General features: G+C 54.9%; 1 protein-coding gene across 9 annotated transcripts in view; it reads right to left on the bottom strand.

Annotated features, from left to right (window-relative positions):
- The window catches only part of POU2F2 (POU class 2 homeobox 2), a 74,264-nt gene continuing 48,769 nt past the window's right edge, over positions 1-25,495 (bottom strand). For 2 of the 9 annotated variants that reach the window (XM_081108135.1, XM_081108134.1), the window contains 15 exons: positions 24,380-24,445; positions 24,259-24,293; positions 24,052-24,108; positions 20,530-20,646; positions 20,014-20,292; positions 6,908-7,013; positions 6,731-6,822; positions 4,619-4,780; positions 4,301-4,442; positions 4,069-4,217; positions 3,817-3,993; positions 2,436-2,502; positions 971-1,172; positions 775-848; positions 1-523 (listed from right to left, as the gene is read on the bottom strand). In XM_081108135.1, coding sequence (XP_080964261.1) covers positions 177-523; positions 775-848; positions 971-1,172; positions 2,436-2,502; positions 3,817-3,993; positions 4,069-4,217; positions 4,301-4,442; positions 4,619-4,780; positions 6,731-6,822; positions 6,908-7,013; positions 20,014-20,292; positions 20,530-20,646; positions 24,052-24,108; positions 24,259-24,293; positions 24,380-24,437 — 2,064 coding nt within the window. In that variant the 5' untranslated portion in view covers positions 24,438-24,445 and the 3' untranslated portion in view covers positions 1-176. The remainder of the gene's footprint in view (positions 524-774; positions 849-970; positions 1,173-2,435; positions 2,503-3,816; positions 3,994-4,068; positions 4,218-4,300; positions 4,443-4,618; positions 4,781-6,730; positions 6,823-6,907; positions 7,014-20,013; positions 20,293-20,529; positions 20,647-24,051; positions 24,109-24,258; positions 24,294-24,379; positions 24,446-25,495) is intronic. The other 7 variants (XM_081108136.1, XM_081108141.1, XM_081108142.1 and 4 more) reach the window with 7 other exon arrangements.

Below are 25,495 nucleotides of genomic sequence, written 5' to 3'. Positions count from 1 at the left end.
TCTTCTTTCTTTCTTTTTTTTTTTTTTTTTTTGGTTGTTAGATTTTTTTGGTCTTTTCTCCCTTATCACTCCTGCTCCAAGGCCCTCCTACACTCCCATCGCTGGCCTCCTCGCTGTCTTCTAGACGGGGACCAAAGTGGGGGTCAGAGGAGTAGGAGGGGAGGCATGGTGGGCCCTCACTCGGGCTTGGACCCTGCCTCCGGCCCCCCTGGGCCTCCAGGGGTCTGTGCTGTGGCCTCACTGCAAGTGGAGGAGGAGGACGAGGAGGAGGAGGAGGAAGAGGAGGAGGAGGAGGAGGAGAGACCTGGAGACTTGCTGGAGATGGAGGCTGCCACAGCTGCAGCGGCTGCAGAGACCAGGCCCACGCCAGGCGGGGCGCTGAGCAGGGGCAGCCCAGCGTGGTTCAAGAAGAGCGGTGAGGTCACCAGGCCAGGGCTCCCCGGGGCCGCACCAGCTGCCCCCAGCACCAGGTTCCCGCTGCCGTCAAGGCTGGTAAGGGGCAGGGTTCCACCAGAGGCCAGGGCTGGCAGGGAGAGAGAGAGGCTGGGCTGGGGGCACCTTCCAGCATCCTGCCCACAGTGCCCCCTGTCTTCCCATGAGCCCCAATGACCCCCATGAGCAGCCCTCACACCTTCCCCAAAGGTGAGATGGGTATGAAGAGGTGAGCAATGCAGTGAGCAGGGGCAGATGGCATGGCTGGAGCAGCAATGGAGGGGCTCGAGGCCCATGAGGGCAGGGCTGGTGACCATGGGAGTGACATGAGGCAGCACGCACCTTGGATAGTAGCCAAAGGGTTGTTGCTCATGAGGGCTGGACTCAGCCCGGAGCTCAACCCCACCATTGTGCTTCTGCAAGAGGCAAAGCAGAGGCATTAGCAGGGGCGGGTCCCGCAGAACTGGGTCTCGGCTCCCCACCCAGGAAGCAGCAGCGACCCTGCTTCTCCCCACAGTCTCCCCAGCTGCCCACTTACCCCGCGCTGGGGTTCAGGCCCGACAAGCCGATAGCCGAGTGGCTGCCTTGAGGGCTGGGATTTGTGCTGTTGGTGGTGGCCGGGGGTGGGGGAGTGACAGAAGGAATGGAATTGAGGGGGGGCGCAGCCCCGCCCCCGCCCCCACCCCCTCCGGCTGTCCGGCTGGGGTGGAGCGTCCCCACAGCTGAGGATAAGGTAGTAACTGCCAGAGAGAGACAGAGAGAGGGAGACTTCAGCTTCTGCTGGTCCTCTACCCAGGAGGCTGGGTCACCTCCTGCCTGCCTCCTCCAGCCTCAGTCTCCCAGCATCTCCTCAATCAGAGCCGACTCAGGCCTCCTGCCCTCTCTTCCCAGGGCCATTTCTTCGTGCCTCTGCCATGGTGACAGCAATCACAGTCATCAAAGTAAGAGCAGCTGTCACTCACTGAGCCCAAGCCCAGTACCCTGCCCTGAACCTCATCCCAAGGCTCCTTTTATACAGATAAGATCTGGGGGCTCCCAGAAGCCCTAAGGATCCCTCTAGGAGCCAGGCATGCATGAGGGGTGCAGCTGGGCACCAGCTTTCGGCTCAGGAATTGGCAGGTTGAGAGGGCTCCGAGCCCACTCAGGCCAGACAGCCAGGGCAGCAGCAGCTCCTGGCTCTGTCGTGTCTCACCTGTGCCCTTGAGCAAGCACCTTCACCTCTCTGGCCTTCAGTTCTCTCATCAGGAAAATGGGATGACAAAGTGGGTGTGAGGATGAAATGAGTCAATATTCTCTATAAAGCATTTAGAACAGTTCCAGGCACACCCTTACTACTTTTATAAACCTCCACTTATTATTTTTTAACTTGGAAAGGGGCAATATGGTGGGTTTTTTAAAATGGTACTCTTATGTATATGATGCTGTGTCCCAGGAAAGGAAGGCTTTGTACAAAAGAGTGTGTGTGGCCTGGCTGGTGTGGCTCAGTGGTTGAGCGTCGACCCATGAATCAGAAGGTCATGGTTCCATTCCCAGTCTGGGTACATGCCCGGGTTGCAGGCTCGATCCCCAGTAGGGGGTGTGCAGGAGGCAGTCTATCAGTGATTCTCTCTCATCATTAATGTTTCTAGTTCTCTCTCCTTCCTCCTTCTTCTCTAAAGTAAAAAAAAAGTGTGTGTGTGACATTTGTATGTATATATGCATGTATTATACATTCGCAATAATTTTATAAAACTGAGGCCCAGAGAGGTAAAGTCACTTCTGGAACTCGCACAGTTTATAAATGCCAGGAACAGAACCCAAGTACATCACCTTTCAGCAACCCGATGCTTTTCTCTGGCCAGGAGGGGGGAGTCTGCCCTCTCCCATCTGTCCCCCCGTCCCCTCCTCCCCAGGCTCAGCCTTGAGGCCCATGGACACCCTGAGCCACTTGCAACCCTTGGACTCAGGCCTGCATTGTGTTCGTCCCCCCCACCCCACCCCTACCATCTTCTGCCCTCCCTGACCTGTTGTGCTCAGACTGCTGGAAGCTTGGGACATCGGCAAGGTCCCAGCACTCCCTTGGGGTGTGACCTGGGGAGAGAGAAGAGAAGGTATGGTCAGGCCACTGTCTTCCACCAATCCCTGTGGTGCTTCTGTGGGTGTGACCCCTCCTCTTCTGCCCCCAGGATGGTGAAGGGCTCTGGGTACAACGCTCTATTGGTATTGTGCCAGGTGTTTTCCACTTTCTCCACTGGTACCCGAGGTGATCCCGAGCCACCAGCAGGAGCAAGTAATTCCCAATTGAGGGCTCTCCCCACCCTCTGACACTACGCAGTTGCAAGTCTGAAGTGGGGGATGATGGCGGGGTAGAGGGTGTGTGTCTCTGCATTAGAGTCAAATGGCTTGATTTTCTGGGAACATCCCCCAGTCACCTTGCCTTCCCTGCCTCGTCTCATCCTTCCATCAGCCCCAGGAGCCTCACTTTAAATGTGACCCTGTCTCTCCTTAGCACTGCACTGCCCAAGTTCAAGTTCAAGCTCCTCAGCATGTAACTTGGGTGTCTGGCTCCTACCTCCTCCTACCCTCCCCTACTCATTCAATACATTCCAGCTCCACACACTAAATGTACTAGAGTTCCTCCAATTAGGCTTGACAGTCTGGCTTCCAGGCCTTTGTGTAGCCTAGTCCCTTTGCCTGTCCTTCACGTGGCTGGCTCTCTCTTGTCCTTTATGACTAGCTCCGATGGTCCGTCTTTCCTCCACTTCATGGGGGGAGGTGCTCCTCGGCCCCTTGCTCCTCTCCGTAGTGTCACAGCCCTTTCCACACTAGATGGAACAAAGGGATGTCCTAATGCAGTGATGGCGAACCTTTTGAGCTCGGCGTGTCAGCATTTTGAAAAACCCCAACTTAACTCTGGTGCCGTGTCACATATAGAAATGTTTTGATATTTGCAACCATAGCAAAACAAAGATTTATATTTTTGATATTTATTTTATATATTTAAATGCCATTTAACAAAGAAAAATCAACCAAAAAAATGAGTTCGCGTGTCATCTCTGACATGCATGTCATAGGTTCGCCATCACTGTCCTAATGTGTCTGATCCTGAGCGGGCCTGTGTGCACACCCAGGGCTGTAATGTCCGGCCTGTGTCTGTGTGGTTGTGAACCTGTGTGGGGAGGTGCCTGCATCTCCTACCTGGTCTCTATCCCTGTGTGACAACGTCCTGTGATAACTGTCTGGCAATGCTGGTATGTGTGGGTGCTTGTGTCCCCCACATAAGACCACAGTTCCCTGGAAACTCTGTGTCCCTGTGTGACAGTGCTCCCCCCATGGGATGCTCCACACAGGTGCCTGCTGCGGGGCAAGGAGGTGGCAGACTCTGTGCCCCCAGGGCTCTGGTACCAGATGGGGGCTGTAGCTGGCCGGCTTCCCGGGGCTGGGCAGCATGGGGGCCGCGCTGCAGGGGTTGATGCGTTTCTCCTTCTGGCGCCGGTTGCAGAACCAGACGCGGATCACTTCCTTCTCCATGTGCAGCTGCTCCGCGATCAGCAGGATCTCCTCTGAGGTAGGCTTCTGGTTCTGCGGGCAGAGGGCTCATTAGCCCGGGCCCCTCTCGCACCCGCCGCCCTCAGCGCCGCCAGGACCGGGCCTCACCGCTAGAAAACTCTTCTCTAAGGCGAAGCGGACGTTTGTCTCGATGCTGGTCCTCTTCTTGCGTCTCCGGCCTGGGAGCCCATCGAAACCCAGGCTGGGGCTGCTCAGCTGGTTGGGGCTGGGCAGGCTGGAGTCCACGGACATAGTCTCTGTGCCGGGAGGAGACGGGGGCATGAGGGGGTGCCTCCCTCCGGCCCTGCGCCTGCCGCCCACCTGGGAGCCCCGGTCCCACCTGCGTCGTTGAGCCACTTCTCCAGGAGGGGCTTGAGTTTGCACATGTTCTTGAAGCTCAGGTTGAGGGCCTCGAAGCGGGAGATAGTCGTCTGGCTGAAGTCGTTGCCGTAGAGCTTGCCCATGGCCAGGCCCACGTCACCCTGGGCCGTCGGGATGCGGGATGCGGGACGGTCAGAGCCGGCCCCTGGTATTGGGCTCGCCCCGCCCACCGGCTGGCCACGCCCTCACCCCGCCCTGGAAGGCGCGTCCTCGCCGCGCACCGGGGTCCGCCCGCCCCTCACCCCCACGCCCGCCGCCGGTTCGGGTGGCCCCAGACCTGCGTGAAGCCCAGCTTGATGCGGCGTTGCTTGAAGGTGCGGGCGAACTGCTCCAGCTCCTCCAGGTCACTGGGCTCCTCGGGGTGGGAGGGTGGCTCCAAGCATTTGGGGGGCTGCGGGTGCGAGAGGTGCGGGTCGGGCAGCGTGGGGCGGGTCACGGCCTGGTGGGGTGGGCAGGTGGGCGGGATGCAGGACGGAGGACCAGGATGGGGCTCAGCAATGGCTGCGCAGTCCTCCCTCCCTCCCTCCCTCCCTGCCGTCCAGCTCCTGCCCGCAGGTCCCCTCCACCGGCCCCACACTGGGCTGTCAGTTCCCTCAGGGTGACGCCCTGCTGCCCCGCGTGGGGCCTCTTGCTGCTGGAACTCTGCCGATTCCCTCCCAGCTGCAAACTCCCGGAGGAGCAGGCGGGTTCTTGCGCCTAGGGCTCTTTCCCGGGAGCTGGGGGCCATGATTCAATCTCCTCTCCCACGGGGAGTCAGGGGCTCTGCTGCGGAATTGCTGGGGGACTCAGTGTCCCCCTCCGCAGGATGGGACAATCACAGCTGCTCTGCCCACCGCATGGGCTTGTTGGGAAAACTTGGTTTAAAAAATGGTATTTCCCTAAACAAAAGATCTGAAGCAGGCGGTGGGTGCGGGGAAGTTGGTCACACAGGTCCCTGATCCATTATCCAAAACCCTGGGGCCAGATCTGTTTTGGAATTCAGGAATTTCTCATATTTTAGAAAGCCTACATGGAGCATATATCTTAGGTGATGTGACGCCACCCATCAGGGTCCAGGCATCAGCCCCGTAATCGGACACATTAACATTCTCAGCAAAGCCCGAATCACACAGGAGGGATAAAGCAAAGTCACTCCTCGCCTTGGATCAGGTCAAGACAGGTTTTGCAGCCAAATTACAAGACATGGGTGCCCACATTACAAGACAACTTGACTTTCCGAGCATTTCTGGATTTCACAATTGCACTAGGCCCTCTATTAGTCCCTAAACTTGAAGGGTTTTCTAAATAGTTCATATAATTCTTTGAAAGGACTGTTACAAAAATGGGTAGAAGGGAATTTTGAAATCTGTAACGGATTGTGAACAATTCGTTATGCAAGTCTAGAACCCAGGCAGCAAACCAAGAAAGGCCATGGGGACCAGGCAGGGGGAGGCCGAGGCGGCCTGGAGAGCTCGCTCCCTGTTTGAGGGGACCCCTGCTCCGGCCAGTGACCAGCGGCCAACTGCTACCAAGCCACATGGACACAGATCAGTTCTGCCAGAACTTCCGGTTTGTCCAGAGAAGCTGGGAATCTGGCATTTACTGGGAATTTTCTTGTCAGTTAATTCAATTTTTACAATATGGTGTGGGCCAAAGAACACATATCTGTGAGCCCCCGGTTTTCAGTGTCTGATCTGAAAGGTGGGTGTGAATTAGTACCCAGCAGACCCTTCTTCAGAGAACCTTCCATTTAGAGTCCTGGAAGAGACCCAAGGCATTTGAACCCAAAAACTTTCAAACCTCCCAAGTTTCCCGTGTTTGTGCACATGCGCATTCAGGGGTAGTGGGGTCGGATCGAATCTTCCATTGACTTCTCAAAGGAGTCCATGTGCCTGAAGGGCTAAGAGCCACTGATTTGGTTGACTCCCCTCATTCCACGATTTTTAACCTTTTTCATCTCATGGCACACATAAACTAATTACTAAAATTCTGCGGTACACCAAAAAATATATTTTTACCCATCTGACAAAAAATAGGTATAATTTTTATTCATTCACACTAGACGGCTAAAGTTGTGCTGGCTGTTGTCATTTTTTATTTGGACAATCTAAGGGGAAAGAGTCCAGTGCCCCTGACTAAATAGTCAGCTATGGCACGTTTTAAAAATTCTTGTGGCACACCGGTTGAAAGTCACTGCTACAGAGGGAGATCCCGACAGCGAGAGCGACTTGCTTAAGGCTCCGCAGCAAATTAGTGGTAGAACACTGCTGGGTTCCCCACCTCCCAGCTCCTGTCCTGGCCCCTGTGGCTGGGGAGTAGGCTAAATGGGGAAGAGACCCTCACCCCCACCTTACCCTCCCTTCCGCTGGCCCACTGCTGGCCCAGCCTGGCACACTCGGTGGGCACTCACCTGGGTGGGCAGCCCGGCCCGGGGCTGGGAGGTCAGAAGAGCTCCCTGGGTTTGCTGAGGTAGCTGGAATAGATTTGGCGTCGGTAGCAGGCCTGGGGAGACAAGCGCGGACACACAGGGTGAGGGGGAGGGGAGTTCTGTGCGGGCAGCGGGGAGGCCACCAGGCTGGGGCCTTACCTGGCTGACTCTGCTGGGCCTGCGGCAGCAGGAACTGAGCAGGGGGCTGGAGGTGATGACCCGGCACAAGCACCAGCTGCTGGAGCTGGAGAAGCTGCTGTATGTCCTGGTGGGAGGGGGTGGACAGAAAGACAGCCTGAGTCCCCCTGCCACACCTGAGCCCCGAGGGATGCTGCACAGGGGGCCTGGCACCGGGCGTGAGGATGGAGCACAGGCATCGCTGAGCTAAGAGCATCTGGGAGGTTTGTCCCAACCCCAGGCTTCCAGAGTGTCCTGCCTGGGCCGTCCCAGGAGGTCCCACTCTTTATTTATCTTTTCTTTCTTGATTAAATATTTACCTTGTCTCACATGCCCATGGAACAAATAGAATTGTTTAAAAATGTAAATCACACCAAGGCCTTTTAAAGCACCCCCGAGACAAACGGTATCAAGTCCGGAATAAACTCTAAAATATTCCAGCACATAGTGGGCGCGGAGACTATGTGACCACTTTGGGAAACTCTTTGGCACTGTCATGGGAACTGTGTTTCCCCCAAAAAGGGTATGTTGGAATCCCCACCCCAGACCCCCAGAGTGCGACCTTACTTAGAGATAGGTCTTTGCAGATGACCAAGTTAAAATGAGGTCACCAGGGTGGGCCCTAATCCCCTGTGACTAGTTTCCATATGAAAAGGGGGAAATTGGATGCAGAGACAGATTGTGCAGAAGGGAGCCAATGTGAAGTCACAGGGAGAAGATGGCCATTACAAGCCAGGGAGAGAGGCCTGGGACAGACCCTTCCCGCCCAGCCCCCAGAAGGCACCAGCCCGGCCAACACCTTGATTTCAGGCTTGTAGCCTCCAGCACGGTAAGAGAATACATTTCTGTTGTGTTAGGGCCTGAGTGACTGAGTTAGGAACCAGAACTGCCTGGCAGAGGGGAAAGCACGTGGTAGGAGTTGAGGTCAGGAAAACTAGACACCCAGCCTGTGGTTCTTCATTACGGACGCTCTAGCAAATGAATACAGGCGCTATTTCTAACGCCGACTGCAAGCCTGGGTATAAGCCACCACAAGTGCCTACACGTGTTCACCAAAAGAGGAGCTAGAATGTTCATGGCAGAACCATTTGAAGTAGCCCAAACCGGAAGACAGCCCAGGTGCCCGGAAGACGCGTGGATGGGGTACATAAACTGACTCGTGGAACGCTACAGCGGTGAGAATGAGCAGTCTGCCACCTACAGGGACACACAGCGGCATAAACTTCCCAAGTGTAGTGATACGTGCAAGAAGCTGGTCAGAGGAAAGAACATCCTGTCTGATTCCTTTTATGCTCCATTTGCCTGTTAGACGTTGGGAGGCAGAGACTAGAAGGAACCCCAGGGAGCTGCCATCATCCGTTTCTAGATCTGGGTGCTAGTTAGATGGACGTGCTCAGTGAGTGAGTGCCACTGAGCTGTATGCTTATGGTCTGTGCACTTTTTGGTATTTGTTAAACTTCAATGAAAAGAATGAGGCAAGGAAAGAGGGAAAGGAAAAAATAATCTAACCTCTCCACCAAAAAAGTAGGAGTAAAGGTGAAGGAAGATTGGCAAGATATTGGTAGCTATTGAGCTGGGTGAAGATGTGTGTGGTTCCTTATCGCTTCTCACTGCGTTTAGGTTTGGACATTTCCAAAAGGAAAAGCAAATCCCCTCACACACAAACGGTCCAGTGGATTCTTGCAGCCCACACCACCACCAGTGAGTTCCTCCCCTGGCCTCTCCTGAGGCCTGTGCTAGTTTTCCTGACCTCAGCTCCTACCACAGGGCCTTTACACGTGCTCTCCCCTCTGCCGGGCAGTTCTAGTTCCTACACTTAGCTCGGGTCCTAACACAAAGTCATCTCTTCAGAGAGGCCCTCCTTGGCCACTTAATCTAAACCAGCCCAGCACTACGTCTTCTTTGGTCACCTCTACTTCACCTCTCTCATAAGACTTATCATTATCTCAAGACTGAGGTCCCGGTGCATGGATTCATGCACATTGAAAGGAAATTAATTAGATGAAATATTTTAATATCACTATTCGCCCTTTCTCTATAATAAAAGTGTCAACCAAATTCACAATCCACAATGACAGATCGAAACACGCACGTGCGATTGGCGCCAGTGAGAGCTTTATATGTATCACACATGTGTGAGTCAACTTAGCCTTTCATAGATATAGAATAAACTTGCTTAATTAGGCCTGCTTTCTGATGTAGCTAAACTTTTTCCAGACCAGTGAAGCACCCCAACTTCTCTTCCAGGTAATTGTCAGCAACACAGCAGTGAATATCAACATGAAGCAGATTATTATTGTAGATCACGCAGGGAGAACAAAGAGTAAAATATTTAACTGCAGCAGTGTTTGACTATATTCTGCGCAGTGAGAAAACCTGGAGTCATTTTCTTACTTCAGGTCAAGTCTCTAAACTTTCTAAATCTTCGTTTTCTGGCTAATGAAAAGAAAATAGGATTCCACCGAGTCTCCTATCTAGATACTCCAGGACTTCTGTGAGGATCAAATGAGACGAGGCACGGGAAAACGCTTCACAGACATTTGGTTAAACTGTAAAATGTTTGCACCTGGCTATAAAGCAAGTCGGGTTCCTGAGCTGAAGAAACTCCAAGGAGGCTAGTCGCTAGGGAGAGGAAGCCAGGTGTTGCTACGTGACATCATTACCCGGCACCCACAGTGACCGTGTCTGGGCTGGGCTGGCCTGTGGGCCGCATATTGCGCCATGGGGTCTTGGCAGCACTGGCTGCGATTTGGTGAAGTATCGCTCTGGGGTGGTGGTGGGGCCTGTGTCCCACTTGGAGGAAGCCGAGTGTTGGTTTGTTGGCTCCAGGTCCGTGGTGCTGTTTTGTGTTTGTTTTTTTTAATGGCCAGTGAGCGTCATGGCAGCTCCTGCATGGAGCGTCTGACCCCTGGTGGTCAGTGCGCATCATAGCTACTGGTCGGATGTACAGACACTTAACCTTTTACATATACAGATATTTCTCCTGTTTACTCCCTCATGGTGCATCTTTACACCATCCCCAGGAGAGCGTGACCTTGACTGTTTTGGTCACCGCTGTAATCTCAGTACCTCAAACAGCACCTGGCGCCCAGTAGGTGCTCCACATTTCTTTGTTAAATGAACCAAGACTGAAGTTTCATAATTTACTTAGGCTTTTATGTACAGTTGCAAGTTACAGGGTGGGACAAAAGTAGGTTTACAGTTGTGAGTATGCCAGAGTTTACTCTTGTATTATTATTTACCAATCATTGTATTATTTTCCATACACACAACTGTAAACCTACTTTTCCCCACCCTGTATATTACTTACAGTTACAATATTTTTTCCCTCTGAGAAACTGGGGGGATGACACTTGCCCTCGATTCCTGCCAAGTTAATGTCTCAGGAAGTGAACCACTGGGGGAAATAAAAGGAACTCGAAGCTAAGTGCTTATTTCTCTAATATATGAACAGCGATTCAAAATCAATAAGAAAAAAACCTAATGACCCAGCAGTAATCCGGCCAACAGACAGGTCTGGTGACTGCCCAGCAAAGCAAATACAAACAGCTCTGAATGAAAAGACATTCCAGTTCACTCCCAAGAAGATAACCACAGCCACAGCCGCACTGGGGCACTCTTTTTACCTATCAGATCAACAAAGATAACAGTGCCTGACATGCTTTGTTAGGGTGTGAGGGCAACACTTGCACACCGCTGGAGAGAGGTAATTTGGCAATATCTATCAAAATTACAAATGCATATGCCTTAAAAAATTTTTAATCCTCACCTGAGGATATGTTTTTATTGATTTTAGAGAGACAGGGAGAGGGAGAAACATCAATGTGAGAGAGAAGCATAAATCAGCTGCCTCCTGCAACCTGGGTATGTGCCCTGACAGGGAATGGAACCCAGGACCTTTTGGTATATGGGACAACGCTCCAACCAACTGAGCTACACTGGCCAGGAGACAAATGCACATACCCTATTTTTGGTTAATTCTTACCTGAGGAAATTTTTTTCACTAATGTTTAGAGAGAGTGGAAGGGATGGGGGGAGAGGGAAAGAGAAAGAAACATAAGTGTGAAAGAGACACATCGATTGGTTGCCTCCTGTAGGTGCCCTGACCAGGGACGGGGATCAAACCTATCTGCAACCCAGGTATGTGCCCTTGACTGGGAATTGAACCCATGACCCTTTAGTGCATGGGCCAATGCTCTAACCACTGAGCACACCGGCCAGGGCCACACTCAAACTTGGGCACAATGATGTCTCTAGAAGGATATTCCCAGTAGCAAGTGGCGTTATAGCAAAAGAGTGGGAACGAGCTGAGCGTGCAGCAGTAGGGAACAAGTGAGTCCATCAGGGCAGAGCTTTACAATGAAATATTATGCTGCCATGAAAAATAACGAGGATGCCCTTTGTGCCCTGAAATGAAACCATCACCAAGCTGTCCGGTTGAGTAGGAAGCTCAAGAGGCAGAACAGTGGGTACTGTGGGCTACTGTCTGTGTTTTTAAAAAAGCATATCTAGGTATCTGCTTGGGTATGCATGGATTAGATCTAGAAAACTATACCAGAAACTGGCAACACCATAAACCCTCTGTACCTCCTGAACATTTAGTTAGTCCAAATAAAGACATAAATATTGAACAGTCACTTCTGCGCAGCATCTCTGCTTCTCCAACCATTTGTCTTGTCACACTACAAGGTTCCTGTCCACCTGCCACGGCCTCTATTTCCTCCGTGTGCTTTGGAAAGTGGACAGAGTTTCCGGATGCTCCAACCTTTCACCTTTCTCACTCCTGCTGCTAATCATCCAAGACTACAGCTTAAGGGGTGTGAAGTCCTAACGCTCTATCCTTTGAAACCGTGTCTATTCTGACTTCCCGTTCTCGACCCCCGTCTATAAACCTGCACGGCTGTCTCCCGTCTGCGTGGGCTGACCCTACATGTAAATGAGGGAAGCTGGGTTTCAGCCGCCACCCCATTTACAATGGACACTTCCAAGACCCCATACCTAATTTTGGTCTCATAATTTTGTCTTCTTTTTCTCTAAAAGGTCCTGCAAATTATATAAGTGTCACACCCCACAAAACTGTACCCACCCTGCTCCACTAGGCATTTCTCACAATGCATTGCATTTGCTTACATATACTCTTCCTCTGCCAGAATCAAAGTCCAGGAGCAGAGGCGTCGCATTCTCCTTGCAGCCCTAAAACCTAACAGGGCCTGGTAAGCCCCCATTAAATGCCTATTGAATTGAATCAAATAAGAATAAGAATAAAGTCTTATTACTAGTATTTTCCGATTCCCTGTAACCTGTAGCTTATTGATTAAAATATTTAACTTCTGTCTTTCCCAAGCTTGACACTCAGTGAAAACCCCCCTTTCTCTCCAAAAGCCTGAAGGATCGGTGTGTACAGATTTCCTTCTGAATCAGCAGGAAGTGGAAAAGGATGGAGAAGATGAATCAAAATTTGCAGCGGGGTCTCACAGTGGAGTCCAAAGGAAGAACTTAACCACCATTACTCAGATTTAAAGTGAAATAAATTATATTGAAGTACAGTCATCAAAGCATTTTGAATTGTGCTAATTGTAATCTATGGGCTTCTTTAATTAGCACATTATTATTTAAGATCAAGCAAAGGTCTGATGACTACTGTCATCTCAAAGCCATAGTGAGTGAAAACAGTATTTTAAGAGATCTGCAACAACTGTACAGAATATGGAAACAGCTGTGCATTCCATTGGTGACAAAGCCCAAGTACTGTTGTGCCACTGTGGTCTGTTGCCTACATTCAAGATAGGAGGAAATACTAGGTTTTTGGTCAGAGGATAGCAAAAATAGAGACATAATTCCAAGTTCATGGACACCTCCCCACGCCCCAAATTCTATCCACAGACCCCTTGAGGGGTGGTGTGTGGAATCCAGGTTCCTGTTCTAAAATATTAATTGAGCTAGAAAACCTCCTTTGGGTTTCATCACATTTGTAATGGAATCTAACTCCTTGTCATGGCCCTGCGTGAGCCAGCCCCCTGCTTGCCTCTCCTTCCTCACCTCCCTGACTTCCTCTCTCCCTAACTCTAATCCAGCCACACCAGTCTTCTTCCTGTTACTGAGCCCAGAAAGAAGTCTCTGCCTCAGGGCCTTTGCACATGCTGCTGCTTTGTACCTTCCGCTCCTTCTTGGTCTGCACATGCCTGGCCCCTCCTCGTCACTCAAGTCTCTATCAAATGCCTCCTCCTCAGGGAGGTCTCCCTGGCCACCAATCTGGTAAGGAGTCTTCCTTTCCCTCAGTCACTCTCCAGTCCATTACCTTCTGTTCTTTCCTTCATAGCAACTGTCAGCCTCCTGTCTGTCTCCCCAGCTAGAGAGGGTGCCAGCTCCATGGGGGCACAGACTTGTCTGCCTTGTTCCTCATTGTATCCCCAGGTAGAAAGGTGCCTGGACATGGGGGATGTTCACTAAATGTTTGTTGACTAAAGGAATTAAAGAAGGAGAAAGAGAGAGGATTCTGGGTGAACAGTGAGCTGATTCAGGACTGGGGTTGGCCAGCAGGTGGCCCCATTTCTCCACAATCCAGAGAGAGCATGCGATCCGAAGCCACTTGGGGGCGCATTACCATCGAGTCAGGTGGTAGGAAAGTTAAAGCTCAGAGATGCCCGTGGCGGGAAGGGCCCGCACCAGGGATGTTTTGTGTATCATCTGCTCAGCCCCTAACACGGGAGAAAGACTAGCACGGAGGGCTAGCACCCCCATCACTGCCGAGAAGGGCAGAGGCATTATGATCACCCTCAGCCCAGTGCAGGCACCTAACAGGCCATCAGTGAATTTTCAGCGAATACATGAGGTAAGACAGGACTGGTGGTGTTTGGGGAAGACTGTGCTTCCCGGCAGCGGCGATCATGGCCACAGACGAGGCGAAAAGACCGGGACACATGGTTTGTATGGCGCATGGGTAACCTGGAGTGTAACTGCTCATTTTCCCATCTGGCTCGGTTCCACGTGGGAGGAAGGAACTAGAGGAGGCCTGGGCCCAGAGCGGCCGCTGTACCCGGCCTGGGTGCAGCGCTTCACCTCCACGCACAGGGAAGGCACCCTCACCCCTCACTGCCATCCCCCATCTGACAAATTATGGCCAGTGCTAAGACGTGGACGGTGTCGAGTTAAGTCCAGAGTAGGAAGGACAGGAAGGGGTGGGCTCAGGAGGCTTCATAAATTACGTTGTGATGGATTGTGTTCTAAATGAGCAGGACCGTGTGTCGTCTGCCCAGTGGTGGAAGGGGCTGCCTGGCAAGGCAGTGAGCACCGTCCTGGGGGGCCACCTGGGTGAAACTGCACCCCGCCTGCCAGAACAGTGCAGAGGGTAGACTAGAGGGGTGCCAAGGTCCCTTCCGCTGAGAACCTTGGGCCCTCTTGCCTGCTTCTTGTTGTGTGACTTAGGAGAAAAACAACTCTCTCTGGGCCGCGGCCTCCCTAAGTGTATAGGGCAGTGGTTCTCAACCTTGGCTGCACATGAGAATCATTGGGAATCTTTTTAAAATCCCGATTTCTGGGCCTCATCCTCCGGAAATTCTTTTCTTTGTTACTAATGTTGTGGCCTCACCCCATAACAAAGAAACACAATTTCTGGAGGATGAGGCCCAGAAATTAGGATTTTAAAAAGATTCCCAGGTGATTCTAATGTGCAGCCAAGGTTGAGAACCACTGGTACAGGGCAACGATGCACGGCTGGGAAGACGGCTCTGGAGACACCCAGAAACCTGACTCTGTTCCTTACACACCTGGGGCCGTGGGCACCTTCCCTCTTTAAGACCCAGTTTCCTCAGGTGACGCCTCGACAATTCTGACCTCAAGGGGCCGTGGGAGGAATTAAATGAGGCTCCATGTGGAGAATGTTTAGGCTGGTCCTTGTTCACTCACGTGGTCCTCCCTAAACGGCTGTCATCATCACTGAGTCATTTCTCTCTCGGGGACTCAGTGTTCTCATCTACAGAATGGGGGTGATAATGTCTAACCCTCCACCTGCGAGTTAGACCTGTGGCCTGAGGAGTATTATTATCCACGGAGCATTTTGGAAACATCAACACAGTCCTCCAGCATGACCATTTGCTACCCCTGCACCCTCATGTCACCCCACAAGCTCTCGAGGGCGGAAGCCCCATCTGGCCATCGATTCCACATAAATTGTGTTGTGACGACTCACAACTTCCAGTGCCCACACAGACTCTCCACTGAGCTCCGGCCTCACATATCCGCCTGCCTATTGGGTGCCTCTCCCTAGATGGCTAAGACTCTTCACACCCTACCAGGTCCAAAGCGAAACTCCTGGTTCCCTGCCCCAGCCCTCCAAAACACCCGGTTCCCCTCATCTTGCCCATCTCAGAAAACCCCCTGATCATCACACAGATGCTGAAGCCAAAGTCCCAGGAGTCACCCTTGACCTATCCGAACCATACCCCCTGGCCACCCACCATCACCGCATCTCCCACCTGGATGCCTGCAAGGACTGGGCTCCTCGCTTCCACTCCCGTCCTCCACAGTCCACTCTCCCCGCAGCACTTGGAGAGAGCTTTTTCAAGGGTCAGTTGGGTCATGCCACTCACCTATTTAAAAAACCCCAATAGTTTCCCATCACACTGATCATTCATTTTGAATTTCTTGATGGGGCTGGGCCCTACAAGGCCCTGAGACACCTGGTCCTGCCTGCCTCTCCATCACCTCTTATTTGTCTTCCACTCACTCTCTTTGCTCCAGCCAGACCACCTTCCTCTGTGCCGGGAACAAGGCAAGCTGGTTTCTGCCTCAGGACCTTTGCACTTGCCATTGCCTTTCCCTAAGCTCTCCCCCTGGCTTCTTGGGGGCTGACTCATTCCGGCCTCGGCTCTCACAGGCCACCTTCGCAGTGAAACCTTTCCTGACTGCCCTATTAAAAGTGGCTTCCTTCCTCTACGGCACCGCCCAGTTTCATTTTCTTCATTACACTTACTCTAAAGCAGTCTCGTTTTGCTGGTTTGTTTACTTGTTTACTGTCTGTCTCCCCCTGGAACATAAGGTCCTCACGGGCAGCCACCTCTGCCTTGTTCACAGCTGTCCCTCTGGGCCGTGAGTGGGCACCTGGCATGCACATGGTGCTCAATGAGTGTGAGTTGAATGAATACCAGTAAATGACTGTGATTTTTTCCAGCCACTCCACTAGGAGAAGCCACTCCACTAGTAAAAGTGGGAGGTGGGGTGGCGTGAACAGAGGTGCCTGTCTCCAGCACGGGCTCTTCTGTGCACCAATGGCCCCTGGAGGCTGGCCCTGGCACATGGAGCCCAGGAAGTACCAGCGATTGGGACAGAGCATCACAGCACAGAGAACCACTCAACAGGAAGGAAAGCCACATGGACTGTGTGTCATGCCCCTGCTGCCTCACACTAAAGTGCCACAGCAGATCCCGCCCCGGGAACTGCGGAGGGGCCGGCGCGCGGCCCCGCTCCTGGGCCCCTGGGCCTCTGGGTGCACTGACAACACCCTCCAGGTGGGTGGTTTGGCTAGCCTGGCACCTGCTACCCGTTCTTCAAGCAATTGGACCCATCTCTTCCTTTTGGGGGCTTGCTCTGCCCCACTCCCAGGTCACACGGTCCAGGTTCGGCTAACCCCCCATCCCAGGAGTGGGGCCACAGACTCAAAGCTGGCCACTGGGTGTGCTATCTCCCTGGGCAGGTGGCTGCCAGTCTCAGTTCTGGCACCCATTTCCCCCCCCACCCCCCGGAACCAACAGGGAGACCTTCCTGGGGCGGGCCTGGCGTTGCAGGCTGGGCCTTTTCAGTGACATAAGCCAAATATTCCCTTTTCTTTTCAGCTGCCTGAGTGGCCCGGCTGACACCCCCTCTCAGCTCATCCTTCACTGTCTTCCAACTCTGGCTCCCACTCCCGGCCCCGAGCCCACCCTGCTCTCTTAGAACTCCCCATTCCCACGGCCCGGAATCCCTTTCTTCAGCTCATCCACCTGGTAAACTCTATTCGCCCCACCTTGGTGCAGGGACCGCCGCCACTGGCAGCGTCCCCGACTCCCACACACAGAGGTGGCCACCTTTCTCTTCCCACCACACCCAGTAGGTTTCTCTGGGAAACCTTTATTCACTAGGCCCTGCCCGCCTAAAAGATTTTTGTCATGCTCTATTTGCCACGGTCATATTACGAAAATAGGGATTTTTTTTTCCACTCTTCAAGTACAAAATGATGTTTTAACAGTTCATGTAAATTTTCAATCAGTGCCTCTGCCTACCCCAGATGTTCTGAATGACTCCCCTGGGGAGCTGTCTGCTCTACTCAATTGAAAAGCTGCAGCAAAACATCCCTCATTGATTCAGCAAACACCCGTGCGGCCCCCTCGGTGGCAGGCATCGTGCCGAGCGCTGGACACACAAGTTACAAAAGTGTGTGGTAATCGTCCCCGTGTCTGTGTAAGCTAGGAGAACGCAGGGAGGACCCTGCTCACCGACATTGGAAGCTGGCCTTAGAGGGGACCTTCCCTTCGTACTTGTTATCCTTTTAAAGTGGTGGGGTCACGGGTGATTTTGACTTTCCTAGTATTTTCATAACATTTCCTAGTGGTTCATCGGTGTGTCTTTCCCTACAAGATGGGAGCCCTCGGGGGCCAGGCTGGGTGTGAGTCACCCCGGGCCCGGCACCCAGGAGGCCGGAGATGTCTGTGATGTGATCACAGGACAGAGTTGAGTGGCACGGAACGTGGAATTGTGGGCATGAGACACAGGCTGGGAGAGGGGCCAGCCGCGCGCATGGACAGCCAGGGCAGGAGGAGCCGGTCCTCGCCACAGCCCGGGCCCAGCGTGGTGCCGGTCGAACAGGGAACAGAATACCCCTCTGTCTGTTGTGGAAAGAGGTCACGGGCGACAGAACTCCCAGAAAATGAACTTGGCCCAGCTTTGCACTAGCAGAAGACGGACGGGGAAGGTGAGAGCTGAGGGAAGCGGGCGTGGGAGGAGCGAGAGGAAAGCGCTTGGCAGCGTGGGGTTCAGGAGGCCTTGAGAATCGGGCCTGGTGGGATGGCAGGTGATGGGTCAGCCCACTGTGGGGTCCACTGGGAGCCTGGGGGACGCAGTTCTAGGGGTGTATCAACACAAGGGGTGTCTGCATGAGGCTGCCCTGCCTTCCTTCCTCCTGTCATCTTTGTTCCTTCCGTCCTGGGACACAGCCTGGCGATCAGAGGGAGAGGCCTGGGCTGTGGACCCCCGAGGCGGAGGCAAGAGACAAGAAAGCAAACGCCACTGAAAACTTCCTGGAGGTGTGGACCCCCCCGAGCTGGGGCTTGAAGGACAAGGAGCTGTCCAGGGAAAGGGAGGAAGCTGACTTCCAGGTGGGAAGAAGGACAAGAGCAGGGACACCAAGAGTCAAGACCTAGTGCAGAGCCCTGAGCCTCCGTGTCGCTCTGTGAGGGGCTGTGTGTGCTCCGAGGAGACGGAACGCCTGCTGCTGGGGTGTCTGGAGGCCGGGGTGGGAGCACAAGACACATGTCCCTTGAAGGACAGCTAAAAGCAGCTGTCCTAACCCAGATCCTGTGGTTAGAACCCTGGACTCCAGGCCGCTCTGCCACCCATGCTCACGGTGCGACCTAGGGCAGGCACCTGGCTTTGCTCCTCAGATCCCTGGCTGTGGTGATTTGTGGATTCAAGGCGGTCACATTAGCACGGTGCCTGGCTCCAAGGCAGCACCGAACAGGCTCTGGTTATGGTTACCATGGCGAGCACAGCACTGGGAGGCTACGTCTGGAAGAGCCGTTATGGCGCCGTGGCCGTGGATGGCTCTGTGGGTTCCTGGGGAACCAGGCCCAGAGGCAGGAGCTCTAAGGAGGCAGACACCAGCTCAGGGTGAAGGACAGTCTCAGATGGGCGTGCTGGTCAGTAGTGGAGAGGCCCACGGGAGGCACAACCCTGTCAAGGGAACGGCCTCATGGGCACTGGACAGTGCCCTGGCGCAGCAGCACCTGCCCGGGGTTCCGTGAAGGGGTGGGGAGAGAGAAAGCCGTCTGCAGAGCAGTCCTCGTGGGAAGCCTAGGGCTAAGGGATTCCCTGCTTTAAACTTCTCAGGACCTCCCCCACCTGGGAACACGGGCCGGACACTCAGATGCTTCCAGACACCAGGCATTCACCCAGAAGGGCGACGTGCTGATGTGGTCGGACAGAGCAGGCCCAGCGGGAGGGGAGGTCTGCCCAGCTCCCGCTCTGCTCCCACTGATGATCCTTAGGCAACTCTGTTGGCCACAGTCATGGGTTGAATTGTGTCCCCGAAAAAGATATGTTGGATGTCCTAACCCCTGGCCTGTAAATATGACCTTCCTTGAAAACAGGGTCTGTGCAGATGTCGTCAAGTTAAAATGAGGTCATTGGGGTGGTCCCTCGTCTAATGATTGGTGTCCTTATAAGACGGGGGACTTTGGATACAGAGAGAGACACCCACAGAAAGAAGATGGTGGAGGGAGAGATTGGAGCAACCCACCTACATGACACCAAGGATTTCCGCAACAACCTCCCCCCCCCACACACACTTCTGGTCTGAGACAATACTTTATGTTGTTTGAAGCCACGGGTTTGGGAACTTGGTCATGTTGTCCTAGGAAAGCAACACAGCCCACAAATCCAAACAGGATTTGTCCGGAAGTCTCCAGAATGGGGAGAAAGGATGCAGGCCTGCCTAACTCCGAGATCACAAGCCCCTTTTCTGAAAGAGCGATTCATTCACCGGCCGAGCTGGGGATCCAATGGGAGGCCCTAATTCTGATTCTCAGCCTTTGGATTTGCACCCACACAGGTACCGTCCATGGGTGACTCCTGGCCTCCCTGCCAGCCTCCCAGATGGCTGGGGCCCCAGCCAGACGCATAGGAAGCGCTCAGCCGGGCCTTCCACCCTGGGGAGGACGTGCCCTCTCTGAGCTTCGCTGCCCTCTGAGAGACAGGGCTGCATCTGCCAAGGCTTCCTAGGGTTGCCGGGAACTGCCTGGCATGTGGCTGTCGGTAGGGACGAGGCCACAAGGCCCAGTCAGCCCCTGCACACCCCTGCGGGTCCTCCGCTGGGGGACTGGGCTCCCGGCTGCCCTTACCTGTGCTGTGAGCTGGATGGGCTGGGACAGGGTGAGCTGTGGGGTCCCAGGGGGCTGGCTGGCAGGCTGTGGTGGTGGCAGGTCGCCTCCCCCAGAGGAGGCTGGGGGCTGCGAGGTCGAGGAGGAGGCAGAGGAGGAGGAGGAAGAAGAGGAAGAGGAGGTGGAGGAGGCGGCGGCGGCAGCGGCAGCAGCATTGGACTGTTGCACGGCGGCGGCCAGGAGCTGGGCCTGCGCTTGCTGCAGGAGGAGCTGCTGCTGAGCTGGCATCAGCGCCGTGAGCTGCGGGGCGGGCAGGGCAGCAGGGGCACAGGAGGGCATGGGGAGGAGCAGAGAAGGCAGAGAGAGGTTAGTACCCGAGCCAGACAGGTGAGGGGGCAAGTCTTCCGGGAGGCAGAGGAGGGCAAGAGGCAGGCGGCAGAGAGTGGCCGTGGTCCTGGAGGGACACCCAGGCCACGGTCCCGTAACAGATGGAGGCGGCTGGCCTGTGCCCCTGGCCCGTCCTCCCCGAGTACTTACCCCGGCGAGCTGGCTGCCCGTCAGCATGAGCTGGGCCTGGGGCAGATGTGGCTGAGCCGGCTGGGGGGGCGGGGGTGCTGCTGGGGCTGAGTCACCACTGGGGTCTTCAGCCTTGATCTGGGGGGGAGAGAGGCAGGGTCCGGGACCCCAGAATGTTAAGTGGAGGCCAGAGAGAATGCCCACCTGCGAACCAAAGAGAGGGCACGAGTGTGGCAACAGCAGCCTCCAGCCGTCACAGGAGGAATGGACGGGGGTAAGGAGGCCAGACCCTGCCCTGGCCGGCTGGGTGCTCAGGCCACCACCCTGTGGCCTGTTTCCTCATCAGTCAGATGGGCTGCCACACCCCCTGCACCCACACTCCCCACAGAGGAGGGCCACCTTTGAAGAGCACTTTTCCCCTCTTGGGAGCCAGTTTCCCTGTTTGTAAAAAGAGAAATGATGCCAGGGGGCCCTGGGATCTCAAATGAGGGGGTCTGGGTCCCACAGCCCTCATCTGTTCAGATACAGGTGCATCTCTTATTTGCCCAGTGGAGTAAGATTTTATTGGAAGAAAGGGCCTAAGGGCAGTAAAAAATCAACCCCCCACGGCTTTAGAACATGGGTCACAAATTCAAATGGAGACAGCACAAACGGGTGAGGTGGGCAGAGGATGATGGGAGGGCTGAAGGGACTGCCCGCCCGTCCACCCACAGAGCAGGTCTGCCCACCTCCTACTCTGCTCCTGCCAGCAGCAGATTTTAAAATCTAAAGCACAGCCCTAGCCGGTGTTGCTCAGTGGATAGAGTGTCAGACTATGGACTGAAGGGTCCCGGGTTTGATTCCGGTAAAGGGCACATGCCCAGGTTGGAGGCTCGATACCTAGTAGGGGGCGTGCAGGAGGCAGCCAATCAATGATTGTCTCTCATCATTGATGTTTCTGTTTCCCTCTCCCTCTCCCTTCCTCTCTAAAATCAATACAAATATATTTTTTTAAAATAATAAAATCTAAAGCAAGAACGCTGCCGGACAAGGAAAACACACCTGCAGCCCGAGGTGGCCCAGGCACCGCCAGCTGGCAGCCTGCACGCCCAGGGCCCCTCAGCTCCTCCTCATTTCTCCATAGGATGTGGAGGCACCTCGCACCAAAAGCATAGGGCAGCCCTGGCCGGCTGCTCAGTGGTTAGAGCGTTGGCCTGCTCACCGAAGGGTCTTGGGTTTGATTCCTGGTCAAGGGCATGTACCTGGGTCACAGGTTCGATACCCAGCCCCAGTTGGGGTGCCTGAGGGAGGCAACCAATTGATGTGTCTCTCTCACATTGATGTTTCTCTCTCTCTCCCCCCTCCCTCCACTCTCTCTAAAAATCAGTGGAAAATGTGTCCTCGGGTGAGGATTAACAACAAAAAAACACCTAGGGCAGACCAGCATACAGCGGCCCTGGCCTCCTTCCTCTCCTACACAAACACCCAGACGGTGGGCTCGCCTGGGGTGGGAGGTGGGGGAGGGTCTGCTGGTAAAGGACACATGGGGATGGGAGGAGGTACGGCTTGGTGAATCACACACTGCAGCCCAGTGTCCCAGAAAAAAGGTCCACAGGAAAGGGACACCGCAGCTTGGCAGAGGCATGGCATCTGGAATGCACACTGTGACTGACAGACAGACAGAGACCCTCCTCACGGAAAGCCAGGCCGCCAAATAATACAGGGTGAGTGGCATGCCCCCAAGTACAAATGTCAGAAAGTTTCAGCGGTACAGGGCGCAGCATGAAACAACAGTGAGTATGAAAAGCCGGGCCGTGGCTGAATCCCTGGCGGGAGGGAGGGCGCTCCTGGAAGTCTGGTCGTGTTTGCATCTTGCTTTGGTGAAAAGCCAGGTGTACGTACACTGAGGATCATGTGTGTGTCATATTTCAATTAAAAAGTTTTTAAACCCACACAGCATTGGTAGCCATGGCGAGAACACTAGTCCTCCTTCAGTGCTTTCATTCTTCCCGGCTCTTAAGAAAGTCTCCGTCAGGGGCTAGGACGGCTCCAACGCCTCCCAAAGTTGGCCTCCCCGGCTAAGCGAGGGCAGGCCTCAGGCTGAGGCCCTTAGACGCAGGCAAGCGTCTCTGGGTACATTTTAACAATCACTGTATTTATTTCCATGGCAAGTGATTTTGGTTTTCCATTCATGAAATTTCCATTTTAAAAAATGTTTATTTCAGCGGTTGAAAGAGAAGCTGGCTCATGAGTCGGTGGCTGTCGAAGCTGCCGGATGGGTGCCTGGGAGGTTATTTTCATTATGTTCTTCTTTCTACTTTTGTATCAGCTTCACATTCCCCCAAATAAAATGTTTTTTTAAAAAATCGAGCCAATTAACAAAGGTCTGATGTAAATAATTGTACCTGACGGGTGTGGATTTGTCTGAAATCGTGATGGGAGCACGTGAAGCCTGCAGTTAGGACAAGACTGACGGGAGAGATGGAGGGGGAGGCAGAGGCCCAGGGCAGGGCAGCCTTGAGCTTTTCCTGGGACCAGGGCGCAGGCCTGGGAAGGGGAGCGAGAACCCCTCCTACCCCCGGGCCCACTGGTTCCACCACAGAGAAACCGGGCTGCAATGGGGCAGGACGGGCTGCAAAGATTCAGCTGAGGAAGAAGGGCGTGGAGGAGATGCACGCTCTGAAGGCTAAGGTCAGAGCCAAACCCGAGATCGGAGGGAGGGAGGGAGGTCCAGCTGGACACCTTCTCCCTGGGCCCTGTCCAACTCGCTCGGGACAAGACACCTGCCCACTGAGCGTCCTCGGGGCACACTAGCTGTGGGGGGACTGCAGAGGCCACCTCATCTGACTGTCCACCCCCTCACCCCGTCAGAGAAGAGGAAACGGAGAAGCCCAGAGAGGGGAAGTGATTTTCCCACAGTCACACAGCAGCCCCCAGCCCCTCACCATCCTTCTGCCACCTGGAGTCCTGCCCACACCCCTGCCCGCTGTGCTGCCTTCAGGCCTCTGGACCTGCCAACTGCCCCACCCGGCTGGACGATAGAGACCTGGGCCCCAGACACCCCGGAAGGGCCCCATCTGGATTTGGGATTTGCTCTGTTTCACCATTTCTGGCCTCTCCACCGTCCTCTCCTACAGCATTGGCTCAGTCCCCCAGCCATCCTCACTGGGTCTGCCTCTCCCTGATTTCCTCCACCCCACACCCCCTGAGTGTGTGTTGGGGGGCAGAGGGTGGGGTGAGGCAGGCCCCAGTTCGGTCAGGGAAGTTGGGATGGGGGCGGGCCCTCAGCTTCCTGTTGTTCATCGCCCTGGGGCTCTGGGGGGGATTTCCCTGGCCACCCCCACCCCCCAGGGAAGGGGAAGGAGCCCGGGTGAGTCACAGGCCTGGGGCGGGAGCCCGAGGGTGAGAAGGGGTGGGAAGGAGCTTTGTCACCAAGGTACCAGGGCTAGGTGCCCCCTTCGGCCCTGGGCCCATGACAGGCCTGTGGGACACTTCCAAAAGCAACTGCCACCCATCACCGAGCACCCCTCTCCCCTTCCTCTGGCTGCTCTGACAGGTGCTTACCTTGGTGCCAGGGCCAGTTGGGGACACGGAGAACGGGGAGGTCTTATTCTGGGGGTTCTGTGAAGAGAAAGTTGGGGTGAGGATGGGACCAGTGAGATGAATCAGCTTCTAACACCTGTGGCCCCCCCGCCCCCCCCCCCCCCCCCCGCACAGCCCCCTCTGTTCCCTTCTCCCCTCCCCACCCCCGGCTCATCCACGCCCCCTGACCTGGTGGTTAGTGTCGGGTCCATTTCTTTCAGTGTCTGCAATGAGAGGGGGAGGGGGAGGTGTCACCCACTGCCCCGAAGCTCCCACCACCCGCGCTGCCCACCCTCTGCTTCCCACACACCTGTGTGCTCTGACGGGGAGTCCAGACCTTGCTTCTCGGCCTCCAGGGGCTTAGACATTCTTATTTCTGGGGACAGAGGAGGATGGAAGTGGGTGAGGAAGGGCAAGCTCCCGGCCCTTCCTCCAGCACCACCACAGCCTCTCCCCAAACCCCTCACCCCTTGGCACCTGGCAAGTGTCTCTTTCTGGGAGACATGCCTTTCGTTCGGGGCCTCTGCCCTTCGCTGGGAGGACAAGCGAGGGGCCTTCAGGCCTTGAGGCTCCTGCCTGATCCTTTCCACCCTCGGAAGGTGCACGGGGAGGGTGGCCCCGGCAGGCTGCGGGGCAGGGCAGGATGTAGACTGTGGTCTGGGGTCCTGAGAGACCTGGCTGCCCTGCCCAGCTGCCCAGGAGGAGGTTGCTGAGGTTCCAAAGGAGAGGCTCAGCCGTGGCCTCTGCTCAGGCACCGCCCAGGCACCAGGGCCGTCCTGCCTCACCAGGTTTCAGCTGAGGCGTGTTTTCCACTCTGAGCGGGGCCTGGGGGATGTGACAGGACGGCAGCATCCCCAAAGGAGCGCGTCTTAAGATCCCCGGTGTGATTCAGCGCCGGGCTCCCCGGCCCACCACTTTCCCTCCGCACCTCACCGCCCCCCAGCCCCCCATTCCATTCAGCACCGGGCTCCCCCGGCCCACCACTTTCCCTCGGCACCACCCCCCCCCCCCCCGCCTCCCCTCTTGTATTCGTGCACAGGCGCACCAGAGGGGCAGCCCCACTCTGATCTCAGTAACTCCAGCTCCAGCTCCTTCCGGCTCTGCCCCCGACCTTGTCCTCAAACCTAATCCTAGACCTCACCTGGGCTTTCAGTCTTGAATTCCAACTGCACCCCCAAATCCCAGCAAGATACCTGGCCCCTAAAGTGCAATCCTTTTCTATAGTTCTGTAGACCCCGGAAATGAAGGGAAGTACCCAGGGGAGGTGGCACCAGGGGACACAATGCAATGGGGACCGTGCCCTGTCCTGGCGCTCTGATGCTGGCCATGGAAGGCCGAGTGCTTACCAGTGCCAAGCACAGGCCGAGTGCGCCTCCAAACTCACGCTAGTAGTTGGTGCTAGTATCACCCCACTCTCACAGGGAAG

The sequence above is a fragment of the Myotis nattereri genome (assembly GCF_964212035.1).
Source record: "Myotis nattereri genome assembly, chromosome: 15".
NCBI classification, from domain to species: Eukaryota; Metazoa; Chordata; class Mammalia; order Chiroptera; family Vespertilionidae; genus Myotis; species Myotis nattereri.
The sequence above is the reverse complement of the archived record's forward strand: the minus strand, read 5'-3'. Positions and strand labels throughout refer to the sequence as shown.